Source organism: Xenopus tropicalis, chromosome 6 (assembly GCF_000004195.4).
Source record: "Xenopus tropicalis strain Nigerian chromosome 6, UCB_Xtro_10.0, whole genome shotgun sequence".
NCBI classification, from domain to species: Eukaryota; Metazoa; Chordata; class Amphibia; order Anura; family Pipidae; genus Xenopus; species Xenopus tropicalis.
Genome location: NC_030682.2, coordinates 134,301,177 through 134,314,073, shown reverse-complemented (window position 1 = coordinate 134,314,073; position 12,897 = coordinate 134,301,177). Strand labels below are relative to the sequence as shown.

Below are 12,897 nucleotides of genomic sequence, written 5' to 3'. Positions count from 1 at the left end.
CTTCATTAAAGATGCAAGAGAATTGACCAATTAGAATGCTGATTTCCAGCACTGTGTCAGGCATCTTGCTGTTATCTTACATACAGAGATAAATTTATCATTATTTCCCTTTATTATATGGCACTGGAATCAGACATGGGGATAAAGGGACAGTTTCTGGGAAACTGTGCTTAATGCTCCAATTGCAGAAACAGAGAGCAGGAACAGAGAACAGGGAGCCAGATTTATACAGATCAGCTGGGATTCTCTTTGGAGGATTCTTTTGCATTTCAATGCTGCCACTGGCCCTAGAGAGCTGGGAAAGTTTTATTTTGCAATGTTGCTTTAAGAATACAACCCTGATGGACTACAGCTCCCAGCATGCCTCACCCTTCATTATATGTTACATTATTCTGGGATTTGTAGTCCAGCAACAACTGAGTAAAGTTTGGGTGAGAAGTGCTGTGCAGCAGGATTTAGTGTCCCTTTAAGTATTCATTCTGGGAGTATAGGTTTCCTTTAATGAATCCCTCTACCTTTGTATGGAGCCACTTCTGCCACCGGGATTCGGCTTCCGTTAAGCTGGGTCAACATAACCTTAGGAATGCGGTAGTCCCCAACACCATATCTTGGATCTGTATCCCATGCGTATTCTGACTGTGGAACCACAGCACCTTGATGCCCAAGGAAGGAGCCATCAAGATCTTTTAATAGGCTTTTCTTCTTGGCATCACAGTCCATATCCACGCAGTCAGAGGGGTTAACCTTCCTGTGATGAAATTACTATGGTTACACCATTCAACCACTGTGTCATGGGGAATGCCATGATTAATATAAAAAAATGAAAACAAAAGACTAGACTGAATTATACCAGTGGGTCTTAAAGGTGAGAAATAATTCCAAATCCTATTTTATCGTGTTAGCTGAGCAAAATAAGCTTTACTTTTACTTTACACTATATAAATTATTTAAATCTTGTTTCCTTCAGTCTTGAAATTCACAGTCACAGCAAGTAGGTAAGCGCCATTTTGTGGAAAATGTTATCAAGGCAACAAGTTAATGTGGGGGTAAAAGACAAGGAAAGCACTATACAGTGAGGGGCACCCCCACAGTGAATAGAATTATTTAGGTTTGTTCCCATGGCTATGAATTCCAAAGGACTCCAAGAAAACCTATTTACATGGGTTTATCCTATAGGCTAAAGCTCACCCACTGGGTTTTTAAAGCATAAGCCATGATAATAGCTGATCAGATTCCCAACTACAGACCATTTTCGCCCTTCTTGGGGCTCATCAATGTAGTGCAGGGTTTTCTGATCAGCTTAGGCAGAGCCAGGAGTGTGAATTCACAAACAAATCATTAGGGTAGTGGAGACTGCCTCATACAGATACAAATAAACAAAAGGAATTCTGGGAATGAATTCCAAAGGACTCCAATAAAATCCTATTTACATGGGTTTATCCTATAGGCTAAAGCTCACCCACTGGGTTTTTAAAGCATAAGCCAAGATAATAGCTGATCAGATTCCCAACTACAGACCGGTTTCGCCCTTCTTGGGGTTCATCAATGTAATGCAGGGTTTTCTGATCAGCTTAGGCAGAGCCAGGAGTGTGAATTCACAAACAAATCATTAGGGTTGTGGAGACTGCCTCATACAGATACAAATAAACAAAAGGAATTCTGGGAATGAATTCCAAATGACTCCAAAAAAATCCCATTTACATGGGTTTATCCTATAGGCTAAAGCCTATGACTTTTGTGCTTCCCATGGCTAGTGCTTCTTTTCCCAGTCAGGCTTAGGGGTAGATTTATGATTGCTCAAGCCTTTTCAGTGTATAAGGCTTTATTTAGAAAAGCTATCACAGTCGGTAAACGAGCATTTACATTTGGTAAAATACACAAAACTTTATAAATAAGCAGAGTTTATTTTAATATAAATTACCTGTTCAGCACTTCAGAATATATCAGCGCCATTGACTGCAGTATTTTGGCACTCAGAGGCATAGTACCACATGTTTAAAAAGTACTTACGAGAGATCGGGTCTGTGGATAAATACTTTTTGATCTTCTGTACTGTCAGCCATTTGGATCCCAGATACTTCTATTGGATGCTGTAAGTCATCATTGAGGGGGTTCGTAATAAACATGATATTGGCTTCATTAGCGCACACGCTTTTGTATCCAATGAAGGTTGTATCTTTTTTTAAAAAAAAAAGAGAGCAGAACAAAAGGTACTAAAGAGTTTATGGATCCTCCCACCTAACACAAATACTAGACTGGATTACTAGGAAGGGAACAAAAGACTGGTGCAAACTAGAGCAATCATTTATACTACCACCCCTAGAAAATATGCTATGGTGCTCCAAAGAAAAAATAGCACTGGCTGTAGCAAACCACCCACTAATTGAGGCAACACTGAAGGTTTGGCACAAGAATAAGGAAACTTACCAGTTAGCCCATTATCCAAACATCCTACAACCACTCATGTATAACCCTGATTTTAAACCCAGTTTAGAGCCGGCCTCTTTTACAAGGTGGAACAAAATAGACGATAGACCCACTAGAATCAGTGACTTTGTGGTTGACAACAGAGTCATACCACTTGCAGAAATAAAAAAAAAGTGGGGCACACACCTTGGGACATATGGAACTATAACCAGCTTCACACATACATAGCTTCGTGCAAGGGGGGAGACTGGAATAGACCCCTCACTATGTGGGAAAAACTAATTACATCAATAGAACCCAATAAAAGTATAGATAAGCCTCTCTCCAGACTCTACAATATGTTAAACACGACAACTTTACCTATCCTAAAACCATTCTGTATAGCCTGGGAGAAAGAATTAAATATAACAATCACACCCAGCCTATGGGATAGGATCTTTAGATTAGTCCACAAAGCATCAAGAGCCGCAAGAACTAGAGAAGCCACATACAAACTGGTCACTAGATGGCATCACACGCCAGCCAAACTTCAAAAGATGTACACTAATTGCTCTAACCTCTGCTGGCGCTGTAACCAACTGGCAGGAACACACTCTCACATATGGCTAACATGCTCAAAGCTTAAATCCTACTGGGAAAAGATAATAGAAACAATTAATGAAACAACACAATTCTCCATTAAACTAGACCACACTGCTTCAATAGATATGCAATACCAGAGAAAAACATAACCTTGACAGACCCACTCACGATACATCTGCTACAAGCCGCAAAGTCGCTGATTCCCCAAAAGTGGAAATCTCCCAACCCTCCCACATATAACGAGTGGCTAGCCAAAGTTGAGGAGATAAGAAAACTCGAGGAGATCTCCTTCTCAATACAAAACAAAAACCAGTATTACAAAAATATATGGACACCTTGGACTAACTATTTACAGAAACTGAGTCAAAGTGGGCACCCATAGCATAGTAAAGCATCACGTACCCACCCACACTAACCCCCCTCTCGCCCGCTCAAATTTTTAAGGTATTACAGACAAAGACAAGGTACAACGTGGTATCCACTGAAAAGGTTGTTAAACTGTGTGATTATGTCAATGTGAAAATTTAAAATGTACCAGTACAAGATAGTTATGACTTGCTGTCAGATATGCCTCTTTGAATTGCCAAATAACTATGTGTATGATTGCTATTTCCCCCCTCCCCCACCCTTTTCCTTCTGTACCCCTCCCCTCCCTTTTCTTTTTGAAAGAATCAAAATAAAGAATTTAAAAAAAAAAGAGTTTATGGAAAAAAGTGGAAGAGCACACCCAGATTAGGGTCTACTGGGGAATTTCTTGGTGGGGGATTTTCTTCTGTTTTTTAGAGTAATATAATTTAAGGCTGCTAGAATATAAAAAAAAGTGGGGGGGGGGAGTATACTGTAGAGATATTTTTTTTTATGTGTGCATGTTTACGGTACTGAAAGGAAAAATCTAAGCTTGAAGACACATAGAGCTACTAGTAGCAGCTACTTGTCATGGCTACAAAAATAGACTTCCCCCTAAAAAAAAAAAAAAACAGTGAATAAAAAGTTCCTGCATTGTCACAATATAAACTATATCAGGGATGTACTTACCTTTTACAGTCATTAGGCCAGTAATTGAATTATAACTAATAGTTCCAGCGAAAGGTCCTTTTGGTGCACCATTCTGAGAAGAGATAAATGATGGCCAACAGATTCCACTTCTTCCTCCTAAGATAAAAAACAACAAATTTCAGTTATGAGACCTGTTATCCAGAATGCTCAGGACCTGAAGTTGTCTGAATAAGGGAACTCCGTAATTTGAATCACAATACATTGTCTACTTACAAATCATTTAAGTATTAACCCAGTAGGATTGTTTTGGCTCCAATAAGGATTAATTATATCTTAGTTGGGATCAAGTACAGGTACTGTTTTATTATTACAGAGAAAAGGGAATCATTTAACCATTAAATAAACCCAATAGGGCTGTTCTGCCCCCAATAAGGGGTAATTATATCTTAGTTGGGATCAAGTACAGGTACTGTTTTATTATTACAGAGAAAAGGGAATCATTTAACCATTAAATAAACCCAATAGGACTGTTCTGCCCCCAATAAGGATTAATTATATCTTAGTTGGGATCAAGTACAGGTACTGTTTTATTATTACAGAGAAAAGGGAATCATTTAACCATGAAATAAACCCAATAGGGCTGTTCTGCCCCCAATAAGGGGTAATTATATCTTAGTTGGGATCAAGTACAGGTACTGTTTTATTATTACAGAGAAAAGGGAATCATTTAACCATTAAATAAACCCAATAGGGCCGTTCTGCCCCCAATAAGGGGTAATTATATCTTAGTTGGGATCAAGTACAGGTACTGTTTTATTATTACAGAGAAAAGGGAATCATTTAAACATGAAATAAACCCAATAGGACTGTTCTGCCCCCAATAAGGGGTAATTATATCTTAGTTGGGATCAAGTACAAGGTCCTGTCCTGTTCTATTACAGAACAAAAAAAAATAATTTTTAAAAATATAAATTATTTGATTAAAATAGTCTATGGGTGATGTCCTTCAAATAATTCTGGATAATGGATCCTATACTGTACTTTGCAACATACAGCACTGTTACAAATATCTACAATCATTTACAAATATGTATTAAACGAGAAGGAAAGGTAAAAACTAAGTAAGCTTTATCAGAAAGGTCTATGTAAATACAGCCATAAGCACAGAAACTAGTCCTCTATCAAAAGAAACACAGGAATTATTGTTTCTTCCTTTGTTCCCGGGGCCAGAGTCTGTGCAGTTCTCTCCTCTCTCTCCTCTCCTGATCCCCCCTTCTATAAGAATTCATAAGAATGCTCTCCCCCTCCCTTCAGGTATGGTTTCGGCAGAATAAATATATTGTTCTAGGTGGAGCAAATGTGGCAAATCTATTGGCAGTAAAATGCCGAAATGACTTCTCCTTTAAAATGTATGCTTCCGTAAGTCACAAGTAGCAACCAATGGGATCTTTGATCTAATGAAGAGCAGAATAAGATGAAAATGAGTGTAGGACAGGCCAGACTGGGGATGACTGTGACGTAGTTGGCCTGCTTGAATTATATTGCAATATATGGACAAACAATCCCTGTTTTATTTAAAGGGGAGGGCATTTTTTAATAGTTTAATGCACAGAATGTGTTAATATATTGGTATATAATGTTTGACATATCTATACCTGTCAGAGGCCTGATGCTTCGTTGTCCTGCTGATATCTTAATATTGGGGTCATTATCTGTCAGGATATCGCTGCAGTTGAAGCTTGGACTGCTCCCCACAAGTAATGATTTCTGCAAACACAGATACCACATTGGGAAACTTGAGTAAAAAAAAACAGTAGTTTAAGAACCAGCTGTAGCACATAACCTTCTAGGTGAATAATTACAACATCACAGCTAATCTTTTCTGGCACTGCTATGTCTAAATCATTTCCTGACATAGCCGCTAAAAGAAAAGGAAAGTAATCGTTTACCTGAAACCCCCGACCGGTGCTCCTGTTAAGAGAAAACTGCACTGGCTGTGGGGTAGTGAAAATCACTCGCATTTACCCTGAGTTTCAGGTAAGCAATTTCAATCACCGGGGGGTACCTAACATTTGGCACCCCCTAGTGATTTAGCCTTTTAACAGAACGTCCTATAAGCAACTTTTCAGATGGTCCTATTTTTTTTATAGCTTTTACATTATTTTTCTTTGTCTTGTGCCTGCACTCACCATAGGTTCAATTTTGTAGTGCAAAGACCTTCACCTATTGTGCAAGGTGTAGGGACATGGTGATTTTCCACTTTGCGGTTTGCACTTTGCACTTCATAAATGAGCCCTACTGTGTTGTGGATCCCAACCAATATTTATGTACTGTTCTGATCATACATGCTCTTTTCACAAATGACTGGAACAATACTATGTGTGGCCCCTTGCACTTTCTGTTTGTTCACCTGTGGGTCAATCAGCCTTATAGCATAACAGATTGACACATGTAAGGCCGGCTTTAGGCTGGAGTTGGCCAGCGCTAAAGACAGCCCTGCTGACATTATGCCATAATGTTTATTACACAAAACACATCAGAAAGGAGGGCATTGTGGTTCCCTGTTGCTCCAGAGATACAGCCAATAAACCTCTGCATTGAAGTGGAAATACAGTTTATTTCTTACCGAGATATCCACAGTTTTATTAGATAACTCATGAGAGGTTGCGGCTGGTCCGTAAACAATAGTAAATATTCCCATGCCATTGTCAACTAATACAGATTCTGTAATCTTCAGACTTACTGGTACCTGCAAAAGCAATATATTATAATAAGAGCTTCATATGTTATGGGGGATCTACACATTCTGGTAGCAGCTTAGAGTTGTTTTTAGAGTATTTTTTCCACCAATGGCTGGTGATTTGGAAATGTGGCAGGTGCTACAAAGGGATCCCTGGAAGTATAATTGCCTCATAGCATAACTCCAGGACTTCTTTGCACCCATACAAGGTGTACTTGCAACCAATACATCAAAATACTCTGAACAAGTTGATTGTGTATAGGTGCAAGGACCTTAATATTTAATGTGTAAATGAGACTTATTACCTGGAAGTAAAAGCCATAGTCCCAACATCTCCACACTGTAAATCTTCTGATTAGGGAACACTTAAGAAGCCCATCTTTATTCATATAAACTCCATATAATCCTCCATGTGCTTCATTGTTCAGCCACTGTACTCTGGTGTCATTCCCATCTGCAGAAACATTGTGTATCTTTAGCACCCATATTATTTTGCTTTTGCAATCTTTATTAAGGCCCAGTGTTCATATTAAGGTAGGCAAGCTAAGCAGGGAGGTTTAGAGACATAGAACATAAAGCTGTAAAGCACTTTATTTCACAGCATCATTACCATTACAGCAATGAATGGCGAGCTCTGATTTTGCTGCTTTAACCCACAGTTGACATTAGGAGTGAGGCAGCCAGAATGCATTCATGGAGGTGATCCCAAATGATTGGTTGGGTGTCAAGCTCATAGCAACTAAGGGGCCTTTTGCAAAGATGTGCAAAAAAGAAAAGAGGCAGCCAATACACACCGCCATATGAACGAAAGGCATTGCAGTTAAAACTTTAGTAGCTCTACATACAATTCTATTGAAAATGCCATGTAAATGAAAGCCATTCACCCAGACTCAATCCTGTTGACTTTAATGGCTTACGTCAGTGATCCCCAACCAGTGGCTCGGGGGAACATGTTGCTCCCCAACCCCTTGGATGTTGCTCCCAGTGCCCCCAAACAGGGAGTTATGTTTGAATCCCTGACTTGGTGGTAAGTTTTGGTTGAATAAAAACAAGATTTCCTACCAAATAAAGCCCCTGTAAGCTGATAGGGTGCATAGAGGCTGCCTAATAGCCAATCTTAGCCCTTATTTGGCTCCTCCATGAACTTTTATGGTGCTTGTGTTGCTCTCCAAGTCTTTTTACATTTGATTGTGGCTCGAGAGTAAGAAAGGTTGGGGATCTCTGGCTTACGTGATGTCTTTTTTTTGGGGGGGGGGGTATACCTGTCCATGTGACTTTAGCCATGGTAGTTGTACGATAGAGATACCTCTTTGCCGGCTCAAGTTTCCAGCAACCTAAAACACCTGGGTCGCGTTGAGGATTTCTGAATAGATCTTATTACCTTGAACAGCCATATTCTTTTCTTTGGCTAAGTAATGTCTTTTCCTTTTGGAATTATACAGTATAATGCATTGATAGGAATGACTTGTGGTTAAAGTTAAAAAGGAAATGTGTCCAGTGGCCTGAGCCCATACCTGTGCAGGGTTCCCCATTAATGTGGTATCCAACTCTTTCAAATCCAGCAACCACATTGTTCTGTAACACTATGTCAGTTCCTTCACTGATCTAGAAATGAATAATCACCGAATCATTAAGTCTCTCTATTACAACAACAGTTTCTAGGGATATAGGATGAGGATGTCCTTTAGCTGTTGCTAAACTACAGCAAAAAATGCCAAATCCCTGATTTACGAAATCCCACATTTTATGATCTCTTTGCGATTAAGACACCAGGCTCACAGCACACCTTCAGTACTTTTAAAGTGAACTTTAACTAATATATAATAACAAAAAAAGCCATTTGGTGCTTAGTAATGTTGTTAGTGCCATTGCAACTTGTAATAATAAATATTGCACCCCCTGTTATAAGATTGAGGATATTAGAAGGCATTTGAGAGTTAAATGACAACTCAACCTTGTGCCCTTATGGTCATTGAGCTCCTCGATGACATATCCCAACATTTACAGTTCCCTATATTATCAGTGCTTAGTGATATAATTTGTCACATGACTCCCTCAAACTTGTGTATATTAAGAAATGGTCTACTGCCTGTTGTAAAATATATGGATATTAGAAGTCACTTTGCGTTCAGCCTTGTGCCTTTATATCATTGTGGCACTTCTTGGTGACTTATAATATCCTAATATTTTAAAATAGGGGTACATATATTACTCCATATATAATTTACATTTCAGTACAATACAAAACTCAATTTAACAAACTATTTAAATATAGGAATGAAATTTAAATTTCTCTGATAAATTTTACTGATTATATATATATGAAAATATACCAACCTCTATACCAGCATTCCATAAATTATTGGTTACTTGAAATCTTCCCTGGTAGGTTCCTGGCCAGACAGCGACTGATACAAGATTTCCCCGCACAGTTATACGTTCTCCTGATACTATGATTCCTAAAGAGGAGTTAAAAAATTAATTTTTCAGTAGATGCCAATGTAAAAACAGTCCTTTATTGGGTATATTTTCATGTTTAAAAGGATTCTGTCATGATTTTTATAGGGTACATTTTATTTCTAAATTACACTGCTTGCATAGCAAATAATTCATTCTATCATTTAAAATTTTATTCTTGAACCAACAAATGTATTTGTAGCTGTAATATTGGTGTGTAGGCGCCATCTCAGTGCATTGTGCCTGAGTCTGAGCTTTCAGAGTCTGAGCTTTCAGAAGGAGCCAGCGCTACACATTAGAACTGCTTTCAACTAACCTATTGTTTCTCCTACTCCCATGTAACCGGAGGAGTCCCAAGCCGGACTTTCTTACTATTGATAATGTGATAACTACTACAGGTGTCAGGGAGCTGCTATCTTCTACCTTCCTATTGTTCTACTGAATGGCTGCTGGTGGGGGGTGACTACAGTTTATCAGAGCACAAGTCACGTGGCTGTGGAACCCTGGGAAATGACAAACATGGCTAGCCCCATGTAAAATTTCAAACTTAAATATACAAAAAAACAGATTACAATGCAGGATTCTGCTGGAGAAGCTCTACTAACAAACTACATTTTGAAAAAAAAATGTTTTGCCTTGACAGTATTTGTTTAAGTAGGCACATGTTTGTTGTTTGACTTTTACAAGGTGAATACTTCACTACAAGCTGCCCAAACATAAGAACTCACTTGGCTCCCATAACGCACATGTGTCAACTTCTTGTCAGCTAATTTCTCCTTCCCCCCCTTTTTTTAAATTATTTTCAAGATGCAACATTAAAAGAATCCAGCATTACCTTCTCCCACTGTAAAGTAAATAACGTTGTCCTCAATATCCAATCCGTTGGTGGCAAAAACACCAATTGCTGGCGAGAAGCCCTGGTGGAAGGAGCAGCCTTGGACGTAGGAGGTGTTCCTCGATACCTACAAAATATATTACATGTCTGATACAGTGCATACCCTAATAATTACCATCATTTATTATTATTATCATTACAGCAACAATGTTTTACTACAGTTAAAGCCAACACTGGTCCATTGTGATTGATAAATCATATGATTAATACTGATTTTTTTAAATGCATGGTTTGGTTAAGTGGGAACAATTATCCATTTGATATCTCTTCTCAAGTTTTTTGCCTATAAAAATCTCAAATTTGAGTTTCCAAATCTGTAATCTCCAATACTTATTAAGAGCAAAAAAACTTGAAAACTTTGGCATCTGTAAGCTGGTGATTTTATATAGAAGTCAGTGGGAGTTGCATTTTCAAAATTCAAGCTATTTTTTCATTTGAGTTTCCAAGATCAATTTGAAATTTGTGATTATAATTTTTTTTTTCATAACAAAGGGCACTTTCAAGTTTTTTCAGATTGGGAAACATTTTAATATTTGCTAAATCTGTCTTTGAGTTTATAGGTGGAGGTTTTGATAGCAAAGTAGAATTTAAGGAGATTTTTTGTATTGTTACTCTTCCCATCTAGTCTGTTCTACACACATATATATATATGCCCCCCCACTAATATATTTAACCATGTAAGAACCAAATATCAGATCATTTAACAATACAATTCAGTAGGAATGCACCGAATTCAGGATTCGGTTCGGTATTCGGCCAGGATTCTGCCTTTTTCGTCAGCATTCGGATTCAGCCAATTCCATGGTCCTGGCCAAACCGAATTCGAATCCTAAAAATCATGTGACTTTTTGTCACTTAAATACGAAAGTGGAAAATTTTTCGCCGCACACTTTGCACACTGACACTTAACCATTTCGAACCCTAATTAGTGTATGCTAATTAGGATTCAGTTTGGTATTCGGCTGAATCCTTTACGATGGGTTCGGCCGAATCTGAAAAACTGGATTTGGTGCAATTCAGTAATATGAGTCTAAAGCTGGCTGTACAGGCTTAGATATTATCATGTAACCAACAAAGAGTATTATCAATGGGCAGACTTGTCAGACTGACTACTCTATGGTATGTTGCAGTCATATCTCCCTTCATGCAGGAGTCAGACTTTTTGGTCATATTCACTGGTGTCTGCTCCCTTTGTGTAGACATTGTACTAAAGTTAAAGGAACAGTAACACCAAAAAATGAAAGTGTTCAAAAGTAATTAAAATATAATGTGCTGCTGCCCTGCACTGGTAAAACTGAGGTGTTTGCTTCAGGAACACTACTATAGTTTATATAAGTAAGCTGCTGTGTAGCCATGGGGGCAGCCATTTAAGCTGGAAAAAAGGAGAAAAGGCACAGGTTACATAGTAGATAACAGATAAGACACCAGTGTATTCTACAGGGTTTATCTGTTAACTGCTGTATAACCTGTGCCTTTTCTTCTTTTGAATGGCTGCCCCCATGGCTACACACCAGGGTTTATATAAACTCTAGTAATGTTTCTGAAGCAAACAAACAACTTTTACCAGTACAGGGCAGCAGTACATTATAGTTTAATTTCTTTAAAATATATACATTTTTTGGTGTTACTGTTCTTTTAACTGTCTTTCAGAATAACTGCCTGTGACACAAATCCTGCATGAAGAGAGACAGACTGGCGAGAGGGGGGTAGTGAAGAGAACTCAGAGCTAAAACATATGAATCATGGATTTGCTGAAAAATGCAGAAGAAAAGACAAGTAACATTTACACCGCTATAGGCGTGGTCTCCCCAGTAAGCCATTATTCAGTGTACTATAACTGTGTGTTTAGTTGAAAAAAAACAACAAAAAACAACCATTGTTTAAGATACTCAGGATTCGAAACATTACCTCTCCAAGATACAGGAAAGCCAATGAAAATCGGGGGTCTGATGGGTCGGTGTAGCCCAGCTGTCCACTGTGGTAAAATTCAACATTTTCAATTCTTGCACTTCCTGTTCAAAACAAATTATTTTAAGTTTTAGTACCATGTACTGTTACTAAGGCACAATGTATGACAGTATATTGTTATGTACAGTAGTTAACTGGGAATCCTCTCAAATGAAAACCATACAATGTAAATTCAGCATGTTTTTCTTTTATTACTACTTTATTCATTTTTGGATCTTTTGTATGTTGGAGCATGATAGAGGGATAATGACTATTAATGACACACTTAACACAAGATAGGATGCTTAGAATCTATATGCTCAAGGGGTCATATTTATTAAATGACAAAAATAGAGTTCATCACAGTTCATCAGAAGAGAAATCTGTTTATTGTATATTGTTTTCAGGGCATTCATCAATGGGTGAACTTTACTTTTTGATACATAAGATCCTAAGACCATATAAAGGGAACTGGGTGAACTGCTGTGAACTCTGTTTTCACCTTTTAATTAATGTGCTCCAAGGAATGCAGAAATAGCAATCTGGATAAAAAAAAAAAAAAAAAAGAAGTTAGAGATCAATACCGATAGATTGGTAGAATTCCCTGTACCTGTATACTGAACGTTATTCATCGAGAATGTGCTAACCAGCACCCGCACACCAAACGATTCTTGGTACCAGCCTGGGTAATCTTGCCCAATGATCTTTATGTTTCTGGTCAATAAAGCAACATCGGCTGCCAGTGTGTAATTCCAGCTTGTGTTGGCCACAGAATAGCTCTCAGCTACAAAGGAAACACATGTATGGGACGGTTACTGGGAATGTTTGCCCAACCAATGAAAACACTTCACTA

General features: G+C 38.2%; 1 protein-coding gene across 1 annotated transcript in view; it reads right to left on the bottom strand.

The window, feature by feature from the left end:
* The window catches only part of LOC100486915 (fibrocystin-L), a 92,325-nt gene that overhangs the window by 7,717 nt on the left and 71,711 nt on the right, over nucleotides 1-12,897 (bottom strand). The window contains exons 60-70 of the mRNA XM_031904604.1: nucleotides 12,655-12,828; nucleotides 12,006-12,109; nucleotides 10,038-10,164; nucleotides 9,083-9,204; nucleotides 8,260-8,350; nucleotides 7,051-7,199; nucleotides 6,632-6,754; nucleotides 5,661-5,772; nucleotides 4,045-4,161; nucleotides 2,011-2,176; nucleotides 516-748 (exon numbers count right to left, since the gene is read on the bottom strand). Coding sequence (XP_031760464.1) covers nucleotides 516-748; nucleotides 2,011-2,176; nucleotides 4,045-4,161; nucleotides 5,661-5,772; nucleotides 6,632-6,754; nucleotides 7,051-7,199; nucleotides 8,260-8,350; nucleotides 9,083-9,204; nucleotides 10,038-10,164; nucleotides 12,006-12,109; nucleotides 12,655-12,828 — 1,518 coding nt within the window. The remainder of the gene's footprint in view (nucleotides 1-515; nucleotides 749-2,010; nucleotides 2,177-4,044; nucleotides 4,162-5,660; nucleotides 5,773-6,631; nucleotides 6,755-7,050; nucleotides 7,200-8,259; nucleotides 8,351-9,082; nucleotides 9,205-10,037; nucleotides 10,165-12,005; nucleotides 12,110-12,654; nucleotides 12,829-12,897) is intronic.